Source organism: Urocampus carinirostris, chromosome 14 (genome assembly GCF_059441175.1).
Source record: "Urocampus carinirostris isolate Australia breed hairy pipefish chromosome 14, RoL_Ucar_1.0, whole genome shotgun sequence".
NCBI lineage: Eukaryota > Metazoa > Chordata > Actinopteri > Syngnathiformes > Syngnathidae > Urocampus > Urocampus carinirostris.
Window position 1 is genome coordinate 8002244 of NC_142362.1, and position 24400 is coordinate 8026643.

Here is a 24400-nt window from a genome sequence, read left to right on the forward strand (position 1 = left end):
GTAGGAGTCTCTGTGAAGCGTCTCTTCAAGTCCTCTCGCTTCTACTCTCATTGGCCATCATCTCCCTACACAACGGCGCGCCGACTCCTCCCATGGGCGTGCCAATGAAGCCCCCTGGGCTCCACCCCCTCGGAGAAGAGCGCCGCGACTTCTGGAATTAACCAAAACAACACCGAGCGTTTCTACGTCATCAGGGCCATCAGGGTTCTCAAAACATCGCCTGCTGTCCTCCGTCAGAGTCCTGTTATCAACAGAACTAGACAAATTATTCTGCATTCGGAACGGCGCGACCTGTCATTGAACTGTAGCCTACTCTGTGAAAATCTTCATTGCACTCAATAAATGTAACTTGTATTCAATCGTATAAAATCCTTTATAGTCAAATGTATAAAATCCTTCATAAGCAAACAAAGAAACGACATTTCAATTCCAGTCCACTTCAAGCAACTTTTTCTAAACCTTGACCCTTTTGTGGTTGTTCACTTCTTCCTCATTTCTGGACTCCTTTTAAGGGGAAGAAAGTAAAAATGTTGTGCTGTTTGGCAGCAGCGGGGGGTTAGGGAAGAGAGCTTACAGGGGAATAACAAACTAGAGTACACCCAGTTGTCGGAATGGGTGAAGGCCCTTAAAAGCCACAAAAGCGCATGTTGTACGCAAGCCTCCGTGCGTTTGGGGCCATCGTTGTTGATCCATCTCTTTAATGCTAAACTGGTTCGAGAGCAAGGGGACAGCCGTTGGTGATGGAACTTTTGGGAAATCATGTTTAGTTTGAATGGATAGGAGGGAGAGAGGGAGGGTGTTTTGGAGGGCGGGCGTTTTGCAAGTAAAGAAGGAAAGGAAAGAGGCAGGTAGCAAGTAAGAAAGGAAGGAAGGAAGGAAGGAAGGAAGGGTGAGAGTACGCGAGGAAGGAAGAGAGGGTCCTACGAGTAGAAAAAGGGACAGCAGGTAAATTCTGAGGAGGGGGGCAAGAAGTTAGGAAGGAAGGAACAAATGAATGAATGAAAGGATATAATATAAGATCTTTCATTTACTATAAGCAGAACATGAAATAGCCATGTTTTTTTTTTTCTTTCAATTATTATTGTTTTTTTTTGCTTCATATTTTTTATTAATAGTTTAAAGGACATTGTGTATTGTTTCTCCTGATGGTAAAAAAACAGACGTAATTCATTAAAGAAATATTGATTTGAGTAGTATGCAAAAACACATGAACTATCCTAACATGCAGTTTAAAAAAATACTCATAAGTCAATTACTTTGTATTTGCTTTCAATAATATAAAACCCACCAAGGAGGAGATGACATGATTGTCTGCCATCTTGTTGCTACAGGTGCCCCCAAAAACCAAAAACCTCATGAAAAGCTGGGCAAAACAACCTGAAGAAAAACTGGTGCGGTTAGGTCTCTTTCAGTATCCGGAGTTTATATTCTCCCTTTTGCTTTGAAGCACTCAGTGTCACAACCAGAATGGACCCAAATGTGTAGCGTTAACCACAAGTTTATTGATAGAAAGAGGAAGGGAAGCGCCCGCAATCCAGTGCTCGCCGGACGCGGGAAGCAATACGCTCATGCAATCGGATTGTGATCCGAATACGAAAGTGGATCTTCCCTAGCGGGAGATGGCGGTGTCAGGGACGGAAAAAACAGTTCGATAGCCGGGACAGGAGAGCAAAAACGTGGTCGGGATCAAAACGGGTCGTAAGCCGGGACGGGAGAGCAGACGTGGTCGGGATAAAAAACGGGTCGTAAGCCGGGACGGGAGGGCAGACGTGTTCGGGATCAAAAACAGGTCATAGCTGGAGACAAACGGGGAGATCAGGAAAAGGCAGGTGGAAAAACAGGTGCAAAAATGGGACAGGCGGGAGTCAGGGTCAAAATGCTTGCCTTCGCTGACGGACTGACAACCGGAGAGTGACAGGTCTGGGCTTAAAAAAGGAGAGTGAACCAATCAGATAGCTCGCAGCGGCTGGTGCCAAATGAGCGGGCACAGGTGATGCTAGTCATGACATTCAGTTTGGGTGGACTACACGAAACAGTACATCTAATGGTCAAATATTGCACAGATTCCCTTTAAGGAATTCATAAATCACATCAAATTTTGGCTGTCATAATTTTTGAATACCCCCAACCGAGCTGAATACGATGAAGCGTTTACGTCATTTTAATAAAGGCAGGTGTTGGAAATTAGATATCAAAATATACCGTTTACCAAATTGTTCGAATGAGTTATCTGACTCCATTAACCAAACACAACCTACATTCACCCAACAATTTATGCGCGCTCGTTTCTTGAAGGAAAAGATGAACATGAAGCCGACATTTCCACACGGGGGCAGATTTAACTTCATTAACAATTTAACTAAGTGTACTCCATCGAAAACGGCCAAATTAGTAACGTTGCAGTCTCTGGGAAGCCCTCTTCTGAAGTCCTTTAGCTTACTCTTCTTGGCCCACGTCTCCCCGCAAGATGGCGTGTCGGCTCCTCCCATGGACATGCCAAGGAATTGTTTTGCGCCCACCGTTCTCACAACGCAGCGCCTTGTTCTCAAAACAATGCCTGCCGTCCTCCGTCAGAGTCCTGTTATCAAAATCCCCTAGACAAAATATTCTGCATTTGGAACAGACTGCACTGTCATTGAACTAAAGCCCAGTCAGTGAATATATTTTGCATTAAATGTAATTTGTAGTCAATCGTATAAAATCCTTTATAGTCAAATGTATAAAATCATTTAAAGTCAAATATATAAAATCCTTCACAAGCAAACAATATTCCAATGCTGCATACAGTAATCCCTCGGTTATCGCGGATAATGGGGACCAAGACCACCCGCAAAAACTGAAAATCCGCGAAGTAGCGGCGCCCCTTCAAAAATGCTTAAAAAAACGTATACAGGTATACAGTATACCCCCCCTGTATACAGTACACCATATAGAATACGGGTAGAGAGAGAGAGAGAGTGAAATTCATGTTATAACAAAAAAAAAACAACAACTGTAAAATATGTTGTATGTACACGGAATAGGACTGCGGCGAAACCACTACAAACCATTCAGTATGATTGTATTCACCGCTCTCAACCACATGCAGCATTCGCAGTTTATTTTGCTTTTTAACACTACCGGTTACATATTGAAAATAAAAACAGTGAAAATGTGATATTTGATGAGTGTTTGTGAAGCGTTTTGGTAAACAACAGTTAAAAAAATGGTCTGTGTTCATTTTAATGAAAGTGAAAGAGCTACCTTCTGAAAATAACAACATACTTTAGCTAGCGGCATCGAACGGCTTTTACAACATACACGAAACCACACACAATTAGCCGTGTTTAGGTAGTACAAACAACCGCTCGCTTTTGGTATAATAAAGTCAAACTTGAGATGAAATGTGACAGAAGAGAATATAGTTACGTGGCGTCGCCGAGTTCCTCCATGATAAACTGAGCGCCACATAAAAAGGGGGTGAGGTGGGAGGAGTTAAAAGAGGGGGGTGAGCGAAGCGGTAACTCACCATGACTAAGCATTGTGTCAGGGCCTCCCCCTCCCCTTCACAATAAGAGTGTCCACACCGTGTCCTCAGTTGACATAAGCTCGCGCTCAATGGCGTCAAGTCAAGAAATGCTTTTATTGAGAAGGTAAGGTATAGTTTTTAGACCCGCGAAGCTCTGAACCCGCAAAAGTGGAACCGCGAACTAGCGAGGTTCCACTGTACACTGTAGCTCTATCGATGTGCATGCATGTAACCCCCCCTGTGTTTTGTGTCCCCAGTTTGGCATTCGGGAACTGTAATGGCCTTGCGGTGGTGGACTACCTGCAGAAAAGCATCCTGTTGTGCATGTCGACTCTGGATTTGTACGGTGCCGCCGATCCTTATCAACGCCTTACCCGCTCCCCCCGCAGGAACAGACAGTCCACCTCAGGTAGCGAACATATACATATTGACACATGCACGCACACGTTTACAGTGCCTAGAGAAAGCATTGCTCCCCCAAGAATTTTTTGTCATATTACCACATATCAGGCTTCAAACTTGAACCTAAAAAACTGAAAATATTTCCAAGAATCAACAACATGTGATACACGTTCATGAAGTGAAACCAAATGATTCCAACATTCTGTGTTATGTTTACAACGAAAAAACTGAAAAGAAGGTGTTGCAAAAATATTGGGCCCATGTTCTCTCAGCTCAGCCAACTGATTCCAGAAGTTCCCTGGTGATTTCTGAATAATACAATGTCTTACAATATGACTACCTTCGCAACTTTCACACATATCGCAGAGCACTGTGAGAGCAATAAAATACAAATGGTGAGAGCATAAAACCACTGCAAACCTACCAAGACCTGGCTATCCTTTTAGACCAGACATCGGCAAACTACGGCCCGCCAAACATCCCAGTTATATCAAAATATACCGGCAAACCTTGTTCATTTACTTTCCCCTGTCATGCCCACATTTCCCCAATAGATGGCGCGCTTGAGCATTTGCCCACTTTTCTTCACGGTTAAGCTTTTTCCAGAAGAAGGACTCTCCTTCCCGGTTTCCCCCTTCTTAAAACAAACATGAGTTTATCAAAGAAAAGAAAAGTCGACAGTGAGTGCCGAGTGTTTAAAACAGAATGGACAACAACATTTTTTCAAAGATGTCCGATCAAAGGCTGTATGCTTGATATGTCAAGAAAGTGTCGCGGTTTTTAAGGGGTACAATATTAGCCGTCACTTTGCTAGGAAGCATTCCAATTAATCTAGAATCTAGACTTTCAGTCCAAACAAGAAAAAAACTAATTGGAGAAGCAACCAAGAGGCCCATTAACACATTGGATGACCTGGAGGCATACACAGCTGAGTGGGAACATCTATGCATCCCCATAATGTCCCATAATGGAAGAGTGGAAGGAAAAAAAACTTTCTGCAAGAATACTATCAAAATCCCTGTTTGGCTATTGCAAGAAGCCACAAGGGAGACACAAATAACGTGAAACAAGGTGCTCTGGTCATAAGAGACCCAAATTCAAATTTTGGGATGAACGCAAAGTGATACGCTTGGCTGAGAGTAACACTGTTCATCACCCTGAAAACACAAACGTCAAACATGGGGGTGGTAGTATCATGCTCTGTGGTTGCTTTTTTTCAATAAAGAAGACTGGGAATATTCTTAGAGTCCAAGGGAGATTAATGGAGCCAAATACAGCGGGATTCTGGCAGAAACTCTGTTGGACCTCAGAATGGGGTGTAGATTTACCTTCCTACAGGACAATGACCTTAAACATAAGGCTAAAACTACAATGGAATGGTTTAAAACTAACAATATAAAGGCGTTAGAATAGCCAAGCTGACCTCAATCCTATGAAGCATTTATGGCAAGATCACCATTTGGGTCAAGTCAAGTCAAGTCATGTTTATTTGTGACGCCCTTAATCACAAAGAGTCTCAAAGGGCCAAGACTATTGCAAACTATTATGGCATCATACCCTCATCTAAAGCCTACATGAGGGCAAATAATACACATATTATCAACATAAAATATAGGTTATTATATATTATTATACAGGGTCCTGATCCTGATCCTTTTCTTTTTGAATATAGTGTTTACTTGATTTGTAAGAAAAGATAGGTGTCTGGTTGTTTGAACCATTCCTATACTGACCAAATTTGCATTTTTACTCACCAATTTATATATTCTGAATCAAATTAATGATTTATAATTACCGTATTTTCCAGATTATAAGGCGCACCTAAAATCCGCAATATTGCCAGAAATCTGAAAGTGTGCCCTATAATCCAGTGCGCCTTATTTACAGGAAAATGTGGCGGATGAAATTGTAAATGCACAGTTACAATTAAATGATACTGTAACTGTTCTGCCTTTGACAAACATATATAGTGGTCTTTGAGTGCCCTCTTGTGGTTAACATGTTAATTGTTTGTTGTTTAAAGTAATTTTAGTGGTGAAACCAGATAATAATTTATTTTCTTTAAAATAATATTTAAATTTTAATGCTTTTTAAGAAAAAAATTATGCAACCCTCGCTTTTACTGTAGTCTTCATTCCATGCGCCTTATATTCCAGTGCGCCTTATACATGAAAAATATATCACAAAAGACGATTTTGGGTTGATGCGCCTAATAACCCGGTGTTCCTTATGGTGCGGAAGATACGTTACCATCAAAACTTACTATAGAGCGCACCTGATTATAAGCCGCACCCACTACATTTCGGGAGGAAAACCGATTTTGTACATACACAAGCCGCACCTGTATATTAGCCGCATGCGCCCACATTGAAAAAATGCAATACAAACACGAATTTCACCCTTACCCGATACAGTCCAATATACACAGCCGGCAAACTGAACGGAAAATTATACCGGTACTTAACATTTAATGCAAATTTGCAGAGTCCGGTTGCCCGTTGAAAGTAATCCAAGGAAAAAAGTGTATATTTCCAAAGGTAAGGGTGGGAAAAATATATATCCATTATTGTCGGCCGCGTCCACAAACACGTCTCACCTTTACTCCACTTCCCGTCAGCCCGCGTTTGCCCCGCCCCTTCTTTCTCATTTGCTCGTACAAAACATATCAGAATAAGTTTCTGACATAAATACATTACAGAAATATACAGTTGCAAATACATATTATACATGGTTTCACATATTTACAAAGAAAGACGGTACACCAAGAGAGTTTTTAAAGCTTTAATAATAATATTATAACTTTCATCCCAAACCGTGCCTGTGAAGGGTAGCAAAACGCTACTAGCAACACGCTCGCAACACAGTAGACAGTTCTGTTAAAAAAACATACCTTACTTGTAGTAAGTACGGTAAATCATCCTCATCTTCTTCCTCGTAACTAACATCATCAAAGTCGTCTTCCTTCATTGTGGGAAAGAAACTTTGTCCTATAGACGTTGTCCCACACTCCCTTATCTAAAAACACCCTAGCATCACGCATGCCAAGTAAGTCCTATGTCGGACTGCCCGACTGCGTTTAGCTTGAAGGTTGCGTCATGTGCCTTTCTTTTTGCAATTTGCATGATGAGGAAATGTCTACGCTAATTTAATTTGTGCACAAGCTAAGAAGTTGCAGTCTTCCTCTGCGCATATATTTCACCGGTCTAAATCTTACCTTTTGTAAAATGGCGGCATCACTGAATAAGCCGCAGGGTTGAAAGTTCGGGAAAAAAGTAGCGGCTTATAGTCCGGAATTTACGGTAGTAACTCGAGCTGTTCAGTGAGGAAGAATGGGTAAATATAACGCTTTCAAGATGTGCGAAAGGAGATTGCACAAAGTTTAAGCGCAAAGGGGGCCAATGTTTTTTCACTTTCTTATTCGTTAGAGCAAATATTATGCTGTATACATTCAGTTTCTTTTCATGATTGTCTCTCACATGTTGATTCTTGAAAAAAGAGTTTGAGTTTTTTATCACTATAGCCTGGAATATAGCAATAGGTCAAAGAGTCCTTGGGTGGGGAATAGTTATACAAGGAACTGCATCTCTATATGCATGAGGCCGACAAACACTCTCTACACAACAACTCAAACTCAGAGTCAATTATTCAGCCATGACATATAGACTCTCCTCTTCTTTGTGCATTTACTTTCCCGCTTTCTCTGTCTTCTCTGGAGCTGCTAGCATACTTTAAGACTGATCTATGTATAAGCTGCGCGATCCACAGGTAGCTTGGTCAATAATGCAGTTGCTTTAATTAGATTCCTCCGAGTAATCGATGCCGTTCCCTTTTAGGCCTTAATCAATCAACGGACAAATTAAAAAGTTTTCCCGACCTAAATAGATTTGACCGGTTGGACTTTTCACGGATGTTTAAGAAAATGAGATCATTTTTTCGGAAAAAAAAACGATTTTGAAATTTCAGTGAACCACAATGGGAAAATGTACGTAATATTCTTTAACATAGCAAGTCAACTAGTTTGTAAAGTTAATGTTATAAACTAAAATGTACACTAGTCAAGTCATGTTTATTTGTGACGCCCGTAATCCCAAGGAGTCGCAGAGGGCTGCACAGACCACAGCCTATTACAGACTACAGACTATAATGACACCATCCCCTGATCTAGAACCTACATGAGGGCAAGGGAAAACTCAAAAACCTCAAGTCAAGCTGTGTTTATTTGTGACGCCCTTAATCACAAGGAGTCTCAAAGGGCTGCACAGACCACATGCTATTGCAAACTATTACTACACCATCCCCTGATCTAAAACCTACATGAGGGCAAGGGAAAACTCAAAAACTTTAAGTCAAGTCAGACCATGTTTTTTTGCGATGCCCTTAATCACAAGCGGTCTCAAAGGGCTGCACAGACCACAGCTTATTACAGACTACGGACTATTATCACACCATCCCCTGATCTAAAACCTACATGAGGGCAAGGGAAAACTCAAAAACTTCAAGTCAAGTCAAGCCATGTTTATTTCTGATGCCCTTGATCACAAGGAGTCTCTGAGGGCTGCACAGACCACAGCCTATTACAGACTACGGACTATTATCACACCATCCCCTGATTTAGAACCTACATGAGGGCAAGGGAAAACTCAAAAACCTCAAGTCAAGCTGTGTTTATTTGTGACGCCCTTAATCACAAGGAGTCTCAAAGGGCTGCACAGACCACAGCCTATTACAGACTACGGACTATTATCACACCATCCCCTGATCTAAAACCTACATAAGGGCAAGGAAAAACTCGAAAACCTCAAGTCAAGCTGTGTTTATTTGTGACACCCTTAATCACAAGGAGTCTCAAAGGGCTCCACAGACCACAGCCTATTACAGACTACGGACTATTATCACACCATCCCCTGATCTAAAACCTACATGAGGGCAAGGGAAAACTTAAAAACCTCAAGTCAAGTCAAGCCGTGTTTATTTCTGACGCCCTTGATCACAAGGAGTCTCAGAGGGCTGCACAGACCACAGCCTATTACAGACTACGGACTATTATCACACCATCCCCTGATCTAAAACCTACATGAGGGCAAGGGAAAACTCAAAAACCTCAAGACAAATCAAGCCATGTTTATTTGTGACGCCCAAAATCACAAGGAGTCTCAAAGGTCTGCACAGACCACAGCCTATAACAGACTACAGACTATTATTACAACATTCCTTGATCTAAAACCTACATGAGGGCAAGGGAAAACTCAAAAGCCTCAGTCAAGTCAAGTCGTGTTTATTTGTGATGCCCTTAATCACAAGGAGTCTCAAAGGGCTGCACAGACTATTGCGAACTACATACTATTATTCCACCATCCTCTGATCTAAAACCTACATGAGGGCAAGGGAAAACTCAAAAACCTCCAAAAATAAAGAAACCGTGAGAAGGGTCTAAAAGTTTGCGGTCACCCTGATAAGAGTGTGTTTTTAATGAAAAGTCACTTCTTTAAATTAATCTAATGCGATGCATAATAAATAGAAAGTATAGTTGAGCACTGAGGTATTACTTTAGTTGTATTTTTTATTTGTTGTAGTAATCCTGCAGTTGGTTTTTTTTAGTATTTCTGTATTGTTCTTGTAGTCTAACTGTAATTGTATTTTAGCAGAATTTCTGTAATATTTTTTTGCAGTCCCTCTTTCTTTCTCTCTTTCTCCCTCTTCTCTCTTTCTTCCCTCCATCTCTCTCACCCTCCCTCCTTTATTTTTCTCTTTCTTTCTTTCTTTCTTTCTTTCTTTCTTTCTTTCTTTCTTTCTTTCTTTCTTTCTTTCTCCCACCTCACTCTTTCTTTTTCTTTCTCCCTCCTACCTTTCTTTCCTCCATCTCTTCCTCTCTCCCTCTTTCTTTCTTTCTTTCTTTCTTTATTTACTCCATCTCTCCCTCCATCTTTTTTTTTCCTTTTTTTCTTTCTTTCTTTTTCTTACACTCTCTCTCTCTCTCTCTCACCCTCCCTCCTTTTTTCACTCTTTCTTTCTTTCTTTCTTTCTCCCTCCTACCTCTTTCTTTCTTTCTCCCTCCTACCTCTTTTTTCTTTCCTCCATCTCTTCCTGCCTCCCTCCCTCTTTATTTCTTTCTTTCTTTCTTTACTCCATCTATCCCTCCATCTTTTTTCTTCTTTCTTTCTTTCTTTCTTTCTTTACTCCATCTCTCCCTCCATCTTTTTTTCTTCTTTCTCTCTCTCTCTCTCTCTCTCTCTCTCTCTCTCTTTCTCTCTTTCTTTCACACGACTTAATGAGAACATAACATTCACATGCCTGTCCCACATCTGCACTCTGATATGAAGCGCATGTCAGCAGGATATGCGTGTCAGTCCGACTTGCATTAATTTGCATGTGGTCCTTTCAGTTGTGTCCTTTTTCTATTTTAGCACTGCTTGAACCGGGGCCTTTTAGTCCAAAATACCTCACAGGTCTCGTCCCCTTCCCCGACCTACGCTCGCCTTCTCCTTGAAACTGAAAGAAAAATGCTTCTTTTTCACACTAATGATCCGTCAAGATGTCCCCTCTGCCTCTGAGTACATTACAAGTCTCTTCAGTGTTTAAGATCGGATGAACAAGCGGCTTTTTTTATTTAACTGCTAGGATTTTGCCAGTGGTGGGCGGCCAGTGCCAGCAAGGACTTCTCTGCTGGCCTAACATAACCAGGCATCATTATCAAATTTGTAACCAAAGTTAATGCAATTTTAAACGTCATATTTTGTACTTTTCATACTATATTTTATCCATTTTTTTGTATTCCGAATTCAAAATTCAACTAGCCCGGGGTGTCAAACTCATTTTAGGTCAGAAGCTCCATGATAGAAAAAAAACTTTTCACAGGCTCCGGACCAGTAGATTAAAGAGAAAGAAAAGGAAGAGAGAGCGATGGAAAGAGAGAGAGTGTGTGAAAAGAGAAAGAGAGAAACAACGAGAGAGAAAGAAAACAAGACACAAAAAGAAAGAAGAAGAAAGAGAGAAGGGGGGACAGTGAGAAAAGGACACACAAAGAGGGAGAGAGATTAAAAAATAGGAAAAGAGAAAAAAGGGAGTGAGACAAAGACACCCAAAGTGGTCTAGTCCTTATGTTATGATTTTGCAGTAGACCCAAACGCAGGAAGCAGGAAAATATCAATGAGCTCAAAAACAGATGGCATTTAATAACAAAATCATCAACAAAGGTTAATGGCTCATGATCTTTAAAAAATGCAACCAATTTGTATAAAAATGTATTAATTTGAAGGTCGTGAGTTCACTTTTTTTTTTATTCACTGGCGGTTGCGTAAGAGCTATTCATTGACTCCCGCGGCGCTCACGGTTTGTGAAGGTCTCTTTCTTTCTCTCTGCTGGCTTTACAAAATCAATTTGGAATTTGAAAAAAAACAGCCAATGTGGCCCTTTTGCACACCACAGGGGTGCAAGATTTTGAAAACACAATACAATGCTGAACAAGTGACCCAGACAATACCGATAAATTACTTTTTTAAGAGTAGTTTTGTGGTTCTCAAGCTTTTTTCACAGCTTTTTGTTGGATGTTTTTTTTTTACAACTACCACCAAACAAGCACCACTGTTTTTTTCATTTTGTTGGTTTATTTATTCATTGATTTTTTTTAGAGATGTATTTGAGCTGATTTATAAAACGTTCAAGATTTGTAAGTTGGTCTTGTGAGCATTTTTTAAATGAAAAAATGTCAATTAAATATTGTGCCAAAATTTGAATAGAATAATCATTTTTCCAACTGTTACTCATTTGGTAGATGTTTTTAATCATAGATAGATGGATAGATATAGTGGAAAGTTTCCCCATAGGTGCATGTTTACTGTGAGAGAGATAAACTAAAAAGAAAAATCCAGAAATTACAATGCATGATTTTCAATAATTTTTTTGTGTGATACAGCTGCAAAAAGTATTTGAACACCTGTGTATCATCTAGAATTTTGACCCTGAAAGACCTGTTAGTCCGCCCATTAGAAGTCCACCTGGACTCTATGTATCATCCTGAATCAGATGCACCAGTTTGAGGTTGTTAGCTGCATTAAGACACCTGTCCACCCCATACAATCAGTAAGACTTTAACTTGTAACATGGCGAAGATCAAAAAGCTGTCCAAAGACAGGAGAGACAAAATTGCTACGGAGCAATTGCCAAGAAGCTTGGTGAAAAAAGGTCCACTGTTGGAGCATTCATTAGAAAATGGAAGGACCTAAACATGACGGTCATTCTCAATCGGAGTGGAGCCCCATGCAAGATATCACCTCGTGGGGTCTCAATGATTCTAAGAAAGGTGAGGAATCAGCCCGGAACTACACGACAGGAGTTGGTCAATGACCTGAAATGAGCCAGGACCACTGTTTCCAAGGTTACTGTAGTTAAGACACTAAACGTCATGATTTAAAATCATGAATGGCACGAAAGGTTCCCCTGCTTAAAGCAGCACATGTCCAGGCCCATCTCAATATTGAATATGACCATTTGGATGATATAGAAGAGTCATGGGAGAAAGTGTTGTGATCAGATGAGACCAAAATACAACTTTTTGATCATAATTCCACTAAGCGTGTTTGAAGGGAGAAGAATGAAGAGTGCAATCCAACGAACACCATCTCTACTGTGAAGCATGGGGGTGGTAGCATCATGCTTTGGGGGTGTTTTTCTGCTCATGGGACAGGACAAGTGCACTGCATTAAAGAGAGCATGACTGGGGCCGTGTATTGATAGATTTTGGGGAACAACCTCCTTCCCTCAGTCAAAGCATTAAAGATGGGTCTTGGCTGGGTCTTCCAACACGACATTGACCCCAAGCACACAGCCAGGAAAACCAAGGAGTGGCTCCGTAAGAAGCATATGAAGGTTATAGCATGGCCAGTCTCCAGACCTGAACCCAATCGAAAATCTTTGGACGGAGCTCAAACTCCGTGTTACTCAGCAACATCCCAGAAACCTGACTGATCTAGAGAAGATCTGTGTGGACGTGTGGGCCAAGACCCCTCCTGCAGTGTGTGCAAACGTGGTAAAAGACTACAGCTGTCATAGCAAACAAAGGCTACTGTACCAAATATTAACATTCATTTTTTCACTTATTTGCCGCTATACCACACAAATAAATCATTAAAAAATCATGCATTGTGATTTCTGGATTTTTCTTTTTAGTTTATCTCTCTCACAGTGGACATGCACCTACCATCAAAATTCCAGACCCCTCCAAGATTTTTTTTTTAAATTTCTCACACACACACTTTGACTGAGGTTTGATTCCTCCATCATACAGCAACACAAACAAAAAAATATACAATTGACATACCCATAAATAACAAAAGAAACAACAAGAAAAAATGTTAATAAAATAAATAAAATAAAAAGTGAGTTGTTTAAACATCAAGTAAAAATTGTGTCATAATCTTCCATCTTTTCTCGAATTGATCTAGCTTCAGTTGAAGTCTTGCAGTGATTTTTTTTCCATAATGTACATTTGCTTTAATTTGTCTCTCCATTGTTTTATGTCTGGAGGTTTTGGTTTCAGCCAGGACACTGTGATCATTTTCTTTGCTACCAGAAGCATAACCTGTAGTATATATTTATATACCAGTCAATAATTCTCCTGGCAAAATTCCTAATACATTTGTCACTGGGTCCAACTGCAACTCCCAACCAATAATTAATTTAATTACTGTCTGAATACTTCTCCAGAAATTTGTTATTACAGGGCAATTCCAGAAAATATGCGTAAAATCTCCGACCCTCCCATGATTTCCAAGTGGGAGAAATAGCAAAATGGCAGGGTGTTCAAATACCTATTTTCTTCACCGGATACTTCTCCATAGTTTATATTCTTCCTTGTGCTTTTTAGCACTCATTTTTGGTTGCACAAGGCTATATACGTAAAGTGGTCAAATACTAGAAACTATTTTAAATGATAGCACCTTCAGATCAGAGAGAGATTCAGATTCAGATCTACTTTATTGTCATTCTAGTACACGTGTATACAGAACGAAATGTCGATACATCTGACCCGCACAGTTTCCTTGAATGTACAGATATAAATAAAATGTTGTATTGAGTTGGAGTATTGAGTACTAATAATATACTAAATAATTATGGCTAGTGCAAAGAGTGCAAGAGGAGCAGCTAAGCAGATGTGCAAAATGGGCAGTCAGGTAAACAGTAACAATAACACTGTGGTACAATAGTGCAGAGGATGCACCTTGATGCACCTTTAGCTGATGCTTACTATATACTTCTCCATAGTTTATATTCTTCCTTGTGCTTCTCAGCACTCGTTTATGGTTGCAAAATGCCATACACGTATAAAGGTAAAAAATTACACACTGTACCTATTTTGAAGTTACGTACATCACCTTTACACAAGCAGGCAACAACATTTCGATGCACCTTGTAGCTGATGTTAGCCTCATACTTTATATATGTTCATTTACTCGATTCCAACATTATATTAGTGTTTCTGCTACTCATTTGCGACCTGATTTCACTTTCTTTTACACTCTAAGACGGTGTGCTCTTTTCTCTTTCCCCTTTTTTCCCCTTCATTACGCCCTTCCCTCACACTGTTCATTCTATAATCCGTATTTTGTTTTCTCATCCTCATACTCGCTAACTCCTTCACGAATCTCTCACCTACTTGATTTCCCACCCCAAATTCCCCCTTATGCCATATCCCCTCTTCCTCTCCTTCCTCATGGTGGCATGCGGGCCTGCCTGCCAGAGTTTTGCATGCGCGGCCTGTCGAACTTTTATTCCGATTCAAAGAAAAGGATCCGTACATCCTACCAGAGTAAGTCAAACCTACCTGATAGGTTATACGGAGTGTGTCGGTGTTTCTGCATGCGTGTGTGTCGAGCTTGCTAAGACAACAGAGGTAATGAAAAGGGAATAACCGAGGCAAACCAAAGAGATGCTTGGAAAAAAGTTCAATATTTTGACTTTGCTTGTTCCAGTCCATGTCTAGTGGTTTGTCCTCTGCAGGAACAGTCCAGATACAAATAGCATACACTCTATTTGGTGACTATAGCATACATTCTATGTTCAGGATGCCCCAAAACGGAGCATTCTGGACGACACGGTAACAAAATAGTGCAAATTCAGTCCCTGCAAATGCTTGTGCATGATGTATGCGATGAATTACCCGAACCTTTTGTGTTTTTTGTTATATACTCCTCTGTATGTGATTTCCATGTGGGATTTGCACTACCTTATACAGATACTCAAAAATTGGCATGTCAATATGCAAGTTACATTAAAATGGATAGCCTGAGTTAAATTAGTTGTTGTAGTGCAGGTCACACCAGAAATCAGCCATTCTGTGCCTGGAAACAGAGCATTATTAAATTGTTGTCGTAAAAACTTGTCGTAATTAGATTTAGAACAAGTAGTGTAATAACTAATTAACCACATAATGTGAGAGACCAGGAACGGAGACGGGACCCACTTGCATTTCTAAGGCTTGCCTAGCGTGGGGCTGAGGTTCGCAGACGAACTGACAATTGTTGACAGGAAGACGGGGTAATCATGACACGTAATGATTGTAAAATGATTTGCCGACTATTTCAATAACAGATTAGATTAATTCTAGATTAGATTAGGTTTCTGTTTTACTTGAAAAAGCGCTAAAACATAACTCTTTTTTTCATCTTGTCAATGTGCAAATTACATTGAAATGGATAGCCTGAGTTGTTGTAGTGCAGGTCTCACCAGAAATCAGCCATTCTGTGCCTGGAAACAGAGCATTATTAAATTGTTGTCGTAAAAACTTGTCATAATTAGACTTAGAACAAGTAGCGTAATAACTAATTAACCACATAGTAAATGTCAGAGACCAGGAACGGAGACGGGACCTACTTGCGTTCGTTTTACTTAGCTTTATTTAGAAGGAGGAAAAAGCTTGCTTCCAGTGATCGTCAGTCACAGGTTGCAGATCGCTTGGAACGCGGAAGTGGCACTTCCGTGGCGAGCGAAGGCAGTGTCGAGAGCGGGGTAAAAATAGGTCGATGGCCGGAAGGGAGGAGCAGAAACGTAAACGGGTTCAGAAAAGAGGTCGGCGCCGGGAATCAAACAGGAAACAGGACAGGATTGAGTCAGGAGTCAAAAAGTGCTTGCCTAACGTAGGGCTCAGGTTTGCAGACAAACTGACAATTGTTGACAGGAAGACGGGGTAATCATGACACATAACCGATTGTAAAATGATTTGCCGACTATTTCATTAACAGATTAGATTATTTTTAGATTAGATTAGATTAGGTTTCTGTTTTACTTAAAAAAGCACTATATAATAACTCTTTTTTCATCTTATTTTTTTTTTAAAGTCTTTATTACATGTTTATCTTAGAGCACCATGTCTAATCTTGTTGCCAAATGTTCCAATATTGAATTAAAACCTTTTCTGGATTGGAAATAGTTCTCCAAGCAGTAACTCAAATACTTTGCCCATATATACTAAAAAAATCTTCATCTTAGTTTTCCCTTTATTACATTTTTATCCTGGAGTGCCACGTCTAATGTCCTATACAACGTTTACTATTTTGTAATCAAAGACAATTCAGACAATTCTAATATTACTTGTAATTCATTAATCTATTGTGTTCCACAATAGATTAATGATTACCTGTGTGTTGAATCATTAGACAGGTCATAAATAGTAGAATGTCATATTTTTACATGCGGGCATTATATTTACAAACTGCTCAATGTCCATTAATTCTTTACACTTTTCGTAACTTGTTTTAAATTGAAAAAAAGGAACATTAGCCACTAATTAACAAAAGGAAACAATACGATATTTGCAGAAAAACAGCTGTCCAATACAGTGACATAATGCATAAACATGTACCCCAAGGGAAAAGGTTGAAGCAGAGGGTTTTACTTGCCTACCCATATTCCATTTAGTTATTATTTTTGTTAATTTGAAACCTTGTTTGGTTTCAGGATAGACAATTACCTTGGTTATCACGTTTAATGGGGACCGGTAGCCCCCAAGGGTCAAACTTACCTCGAGATGACGTCCTTACCAACTGAGAGTATATGACTGTAACATAATAACACCTATAGATCCACAATTAAAAACACTGAAAACAGAATTGCATTTGAACAAATAGTCTTTATTGCCATGATACAAAAGTACAATAAAATTGGAGGGCTCCTCCTATTAGTGTAAGAAAGCGATTTAGAGAGCAGCTGGTTAGCTGTTTCTAGAATCGGGTATCCTACGGTTGAGCCAGGTCTCCGCGATGACTAAAATACAACCATCCCGCATGTAGCGGTTTCATACGAGTTGTAGCTCCAGGTCATCCGTTTAACAGGTAATGGATCTGGTATTGGTGAGATACAGGCTTGTCAAAGGGTGTTATCTAGCATAGTCGCAGTAGGCCGGATCTTCAACGCGTCTTCAGTCTCTTACCAAACCTGAAAACAATCTCTCTTCTGACTTTGTCCAATTTAATAGATGAATTTCTTTTCAATTTAACAAACCACTGAAATATTAGCTGTAGCCGTGCTCTGCAGTTTGTTTCGGGTGGACACATTGACTTGTGCACCCCTGCTGTTTGACCGACAGCCTATCATAGTCTTGCACGCTGACCCAGCTAACATGCCCTCGTGGTAGGATTTGCTGTGCGCTGTCTGCTGCAGAACACAACGCACAATAAGTTGATACCAATAAAGACAATTCAATTCGAAACCCGCGAAGCTGTGAACAGCTGATAACCGAAGCGCAGAGTTGCGAGGTGACTCTTAAATGCAATTTATTTCATCAATTGATCATAAAAATGTCAGGACCCAGGACAGGAAGCAGGAAGCAGAACCCACTTGCGTAACATTACTCACAGTTTATCAGGGTTGGGTAGGGTTACTTTAACTGGATTACTTTCAATTACTTTTGGATTACTCCAATACCAAATATGCTAATAAAAGACAAAAGAAACCAAATATGAATAAAATTACTTTGGGAGTAACAAAATACATGGAACGGCAAAAAATATGTTGGCAAGCTGTTTGGATTTATTTTCATTTTGTTTCTGTCGCATTTATGTTAGTTTTGCCGGAGATCAAAGAGATCAAAGCCAGGAGAGAAAGCTTACCACGTGTTGTGAGTCATCATTTTATTCATATTTAGTTTATTTTGTCTTTTATTAGCATATTTGGTATTGGAGTAATTGAAAGTAATCCAGTAAAAGTAACCCTACCCAACCCTGCAGTTTATTCGGGAGAAGAGAAAGGAGCGCACCCTCGATCCGGAGATCGTTGGAAGCGAGGAGTAGATTGCTCGGAACGCGGAAGTGGTCAAAATCAAACAGATCGTGGCGAGAACAAAACAGGAGCAAAAACACAGGAGCAAAAACACAAGAAAAAAACGGAGATTCACAGGGCTTTGGCAAAACAAGAGCAAAAACACAGGAAAAACTGAGATTCTCAGGGCAGACGCTCTGACCCCGGGCGACACACAGGACAGCGTTTACGTAGTGACAGGGAGCAATCTGTCAATGAGTTCCAGATGGTGTCCATGGGCGGGGCCAATTGTGCGCCATGGCAACCGTGACAAAAAAAACAAATCAACCATTAATCCAATATCAAAATATCGTTTGTAGCAGCCCTAGATTAAATTTAAACCATTCCAAATTACAGACCTTTATCATCACTGTCCAAAAACACGACAACAAACAATTCTTTGTTCATTTCCCCCTAAAGGTGCAGAGTGTCTGATTCTCAACAATATACAACTTTTGAATCTGTTCAAGCGATAAAGACAAAATAATCACCCAGGGCACACGTTGACTATGTTCTCTTCTCCTTGACCGCCATTGGCTGTTGTAGGCCTTACCGAACTATCCGACAACCAGCAGTCCGTGGACATGGAGAGAAGCAAGTCACCCACCTCAGGTAACCTCATCGCACTCACACGCATAACTGCGCCTTAATGCTATCATAAAATATACGACACGGAGTTACAAGGCCCAACCCGGGTGCCGTTATCTTCAAGACCATCGACATTCGCGGTACGTTTTAATCAAGCCGGTGCCGCTTGATTTTTCTTCCCACTCCCCACCTACGTTTCACTGTTTTTTTTTATGCCGCTATGTGTAATGAGAAGGGCTGTAAATAATACGAGGTGATTGGTTAATGCACTGCAAAGTTTTGACCACTTGGTTTATCTGTTATCCCCTTGCACAGTGTTGCGTGTGATTTCATCACACTTTAAAATGCAAGGTGTTTGCTGGAAAAGATTGCAAAAATCTGTGTTTGAATGAATGAATAAAAACTTTATTTTGAACATTGAAATGAAAACAAGAGAAAAACAATAACTCAACACCAAAATAATTTTCTTTTTTATAATTTTTTTATGTTCTTATCTCTCTTCAAAAGTCATACGGTGCATTTTGGTCACTTTGAGTCTCTGTATTTTGTTTTTCTCACTCGTTTTCAGTGGCAATTCAAAATACAGCGATGTCTAATGGGCAAATAATACACACTGTCCCTTTAACTTTCACATAAAGGCAGGGGCCTTATACTCGCGAGCCCCCAGGATGATAAACCCCGGGTGTAGCTGCACAAATTCCTCATGGCTGCAGAAAAAAACCACTAAGGATTTGAAGTGGCTCTGCCCCGGATACGAAACATGATCGCTGATAATTGAGGCTGCTGGACGGCCTTTGTTTGACTTCAGTCTTCCTGTACATCGTAGATAAATGCATTAAAAAGGCTTTACTGTTGTGCCCGGGTGTGTTCGAGACCGGCCAGAGAGAGCACATGGGTCCAAGTCCACTGCTTTGCACCGGAGATGAGAGAAAACCACGAGTGGCCAAGCTCAAGCAGTATGAATAAGGCCGGGATTTGTGCCAAAGCAATTTGAGGCACAAAGTGAGGTGTGTAATTGAAGCTCTGAGTGTCATGGCAACAGTAGGCAGAGGCCTCATCATCCAGTGTGTGTGTGCATCTCCTGGGGAAGGCTCCGCGTTAAATGTGCACATCTGAAAAATGGCAAAAATATAAATATTTACAGTAAATTCCAGATCACAAGCTGCTACTTTATCCCTAGAGTTCAAACCAGTGGGTGGGCTATATTTTGAAGTTGGGGTGCACATTGGATTGAAAAATTTGGCCATCCTGTAGACCTCTACTGTCTGTGTATATATACAACCCCAAGCAAAAAGTATGGAATCACCAGTCTTGGGCAAGCCATCGCTCAGACATTTCATTCTGTAGAAAAAACTCAGATCACAAACATGACACGATCATAGGTGTAACATATTGGCATTCAGAAACACGAAAAGAAATGGAGAAAAAACATTGAAATTGTCAGTAAATGTTACTTTTATAGAGCATGTGGAGGAAAATCAATATGGTTTCAGTGCATTTTCAGTAGAACATAAGGACTTATCCAGTCAATTTCCTTTCCTTAATTGGGCAGCTGGCTTAGATGAAGTCGGCTGGTCGGTCAACAGTTAAAAACAGTGCAGTCATCACACTTTGGGGGGGGCTCTTGGACTAAGTGGATTGGCAAGAACCATGGCTCCAACAAGAGAGATGTCTCTGGAGACCAAAGACAGGATTGTGGAACTTCTTGAAGACGGTAACTCTACTCGTCTGGTTGCCAAAGATGTGGGCTGTTCACAGTCAGGTGTATCGAAGATTTGGACCAAGTACAAACAGGATGAGAAGGTTTTTAAAGTCAAGCCGGGGAAGACATGTAGGCGTCAATACAAACAACTTAAGGCCATATGTCTTGAAACCAGAAACTGCACAACAGGAAAAATGAAGAGGAAACAGGAGGAAATTGGAGACAATGTATATGACAGTACTGTGCAAATCGCCTAAAGGAAATAGGATTTTCATATAGGAAAGTCGAAAGGAAACCATCGTTGACGCTTAAACACAAAAGAATAAGACTGCAATGGGCTAAGGAGAGGCAATCATGGACTGTGGATGACTGAATGGTTATTTTCAGTGATGAGTCAAGAATCTGCACTGGACAAGGTGATGATGCTGGAACTTTTGTTTGGTGCCGTTCCGGTGAGATTTACAAATAGGAAAACAAATTCCCCCAGTCCTGAATGATATGGGGCTGCATGTCAGGCAAAGGCACTGGGGAGAAATCTGCAATAAATGCACAACTTTACATAGACATTTTGGACAGCTTTTTTATTCTTTCAATTGAAAAAAATGACAATGCATCATGCCTCAGAGCAAAAACTGTGAAAGCATTCCTTGGAGAAAGAAAAAGTAGCATTTACCGACCACCGTAAAGTTATTTTTTTAATTAATTTCTTGTAGTGTTTCTGAATGCCAAGAATTTACATGATTGAAAAACATATTTTTTAATGCTTTTAATCTGAGTTTGTTCTACAGGATAAAATGTCGAAGTGAGTACTTGTCCAAGACTGATGATTCACTTTTTGCTAGGGGTTGTATTCTTCTTGTGTCTTTTTGTAGTATTACTGTAGTTTTATTGTTGTAGTAATTTTGTAGTATTTCTACAGTAGTATTTTTGTAATATTTCTGTAGATGTGATATATAGCCTTGTGGGGCGGCAATGGCTCAGGAGGTAGAGCGCTCGTCTTGGGATCAAGAGATCGCAGTTCGAATCCAGGCTCCTCTGTGTTACATGTCGAAGTGTCCTTGGGTAAGACACTGAACCCCTAATACCCCCAATAAGCAGGTTAGCGCCTTACATGGCTGCACGGCCGCTATTGGGAAATGTGAAGCACACTGTAAAGCGCTTTGGGAAGTCTTGACTTGAAAAGCGCTATATAAATGCAGATCATTTCATTTAAATACTAAGGATGAATGTGAATGGCGAAGGACAGTTAAGAATGACTGATATCGATGCATATGATGCGGAGGGGGTAAACCAGTGTATGTGTTCGGGCCACTCCTTTCCTTAATTGGGCACCTATTAAGTCTTCTCGTTAGTTAGCAGTTGAAAACAGTGCAGTTGATGAAGGGTTCCATGGCACAACAATTCACCCACTTGTTGTGCTGTGGGCTTAATGTTCGGTGTCAGGTTAGGAAGAGCGAAGGGGAATTAATTTTTGGTAAATGAGAATATGTTCTTGACTCTAGCCACCTCCCAAGAAGGGGATATGGCTTTGGTAGACAGACAGATTTCCATAGTAGAATTTCTGTTGTTTTTTGTTGTGATATTGTTGTAGTACTATTTTTCTATTATATTATTTCTATCGTGGTAATATTGTGGTATTTCTCTAGAGGTATTTATGAAGTATTTCCATAGGAGCATTTTTGTTGTACAACTGTTTTATTTTTTGGAGTATTTCCGTAGTGGTGTTTTTGTAATATTTTTGTTTTAGTATTTTCGATTTTTATTCTGGTGCGCTTGGTCGTCCAGAATTTACAGTAGATCTTTTTTAATACTGTGATATTGCTTGATTCTTGATGGCAACAAAAAAAAATTAGGCATTTAAGAATTGTTCAATCCGAGCTCCCCGAGGGGCCATTTTCGCGTAGGCTTTTTGTGGTAATGTTCTTGATCAGAGGTTTTATCACAACACAATGTTTGTTTGTTAAATTCACAGACACTGTCATTAAATCATAAAACAAATTTCAGGATGCTACTGCAAACAATGGAAACCATCATTTCCAGTTCCCCTGCGTATTTTTCAGATCGTAATTGTTGAGATTTAGCTTCAGGACACCGTTGGGTCATTTTAGGAGAAAAGCAAGCAAGATGAGAAGGATTAGATAAAACCTCTCGCAGTTTCTTGGCAGTCGGAAAAGGTCATGGTCATTCTGGTACATTTTAAGCTTGTCATTTTCAAATTAAACGATTGAAAACGGTAGTGGATAGTCCTGCGAACGCAGATGGATAAAATGTTTTATCCGAAAAGATCAGGGTTATCTTTTCACCTCGCAATAAATATTAAAGTCCACCTCCCATGAGGCTTTATTGTTGGCTTGTCCTTCTGAAGAACAGATATTTTATTTAACAGTAATCTCTAAAAGAATTTGAGTCAACTAAAAAGATTGTTAATTTCAGTTTTTGCTTAAAAAACATGCCCCCCCCCAAAAAACAGTACTTCATTTTATCCTACAAAAAAGGTTCATGAAGTGCAGTGCTTTTCAATTATTTTTTGTCGCGCTTCCGGTGCCCCCCAAGACTAAAACTCTACACCCCCCAGCCAGCCAAACATTCCCCCCAAAAGTATAATTTGTCTATAAAACTGTTATAAGTACACCACTGCCAGCTGTATAAAACTATAGACTTATTCCCCCCAAAAATGGACCAACAGAGAATAGCTTTATTTACTGTAACTGAAAATATTTAACGTTCTTCTAAATTTCAAAATAAAATAAAATCATTAAACTATACATTTTTGACTCACTTTGTCAAACCATTTACTGAAAAATGAAATTACGAATAAACAATAATTAATAATGCATTAAAATAGATCAACAGCATTATTAATTTAAAAAAACTGCAAAACAAAAAAAAATAAAAATAATATAAAATATAATATGATGTCGTGTCACCGAGCTAGTCTGTCAGGACCGGAACGGAAACAGGACCCAATTGCGTTACGTTTCTCACAAGTTTTATTGAAGGAAAGAGGAAGGGCTGCGCCCACGATCCGGTGTTCGCTGGACGCGGGAAGTAAGTCGCTCTCGTACACGGATTGTGATCCGAACACAGAAGTGGATCTTCCGTACTGAGCGGTGGCGGTGTCAGGGACAAAAAACGGGTCGGTAGCTGGGACTGGGAGAGCAAGGCATGGTCGGGGTCGGAAAGGAGTCGTAAGCCAGAACGGGAGAGTATACGTAGTCGGGTACAAAAAGGGGATCGTAACCCGAGACGGGAGAGGAGACGTGGTCAGGATAAAAACGGGTCGTAGCCGGAGACAGACTGGAGCAAAAACGGGACAGGTGGGAGTCAGGGTCGAAAAAGGCTTACCTAGTATACACTATGGTTCGCAGACGGACTGACAACAGGGGACTGACAGGACAGGGGACTGACAGGACAGGGTTCAAAAAGTGACAGGGAGCCAATCAGAACCCGTGGGGGAGTGCTGGAGAGTGACGTCATGCTTGTCACTGCAGGTTTTTGGTCTATCTGTCAGTGTAGCATGAAAATGGTGAAAGTAAGAAAAGTCCTGCTTCTAGTAAGGTCCAAACGGTAAACCAAACCTCAAAAAAGATGAAAAAGATGAGCCCATTTGAGCGCATCCAATAAATGCACGTACATGATGAACAAACTGACTGAGGGTGCAATGATGACATGAGCCAGGAGAGGGCGGCAACGAGTAAAAAATGGTTCAAATTCCGTACAGCTCCTTTCAAGAAAATGGGTCGAATTGTAGAAAACAAAGCTCCCTCCGAAAACGAAGAAATAAGAAAACTTAAAGTGACACAAAAATAATCACAATAAGTGGAAAAAACAAGCTACAACGTTTTATCAAGTGGCCAACTTCTTAAAAATCCATTTTGAGCTATTTTTTTAGTGTTTTAATGGTGTACAGC

The 24400-nt window shown here is 40.3% G+C and overlaps 1 protein-coding gene across 13 annotated transcripts in view; it reads left to right on the top strand.

The window, feature by feature from the left end:
* Positions 1 to 24400, top strand: part of stxbp5l (syntaxin binding protein 5L) — a 308998-nt gene that overhangs the window by 216148 nt on the left and 68450 nt on the right. For 8 of the 13 annotated variants that reach the window (XM_088353620.1, XM_088353624.1, XM_088353621.1 and 5 more), the window contains exons 18-20: positions 3766 to 3917; positions 14646 to 14714; positions 18746 to 18811. In XM_088353620.1, coding sequence (XP_088209746.1) covers positions 3766 to 3917; positions 14646 to 14714; positions 18746 to 18811 — 287 coding nt within the window. The remainder of the gene's footprint in view (positions 1 to 3765; positions 3918 to 14645; positions 14715 to 18745; positions 18812 to 24400) is intronic. The other 5 variants (XM_088353622.1, XM_088353626.1, XM_088353629.1 and 2 more) reach the window with 1 other exon arrangement.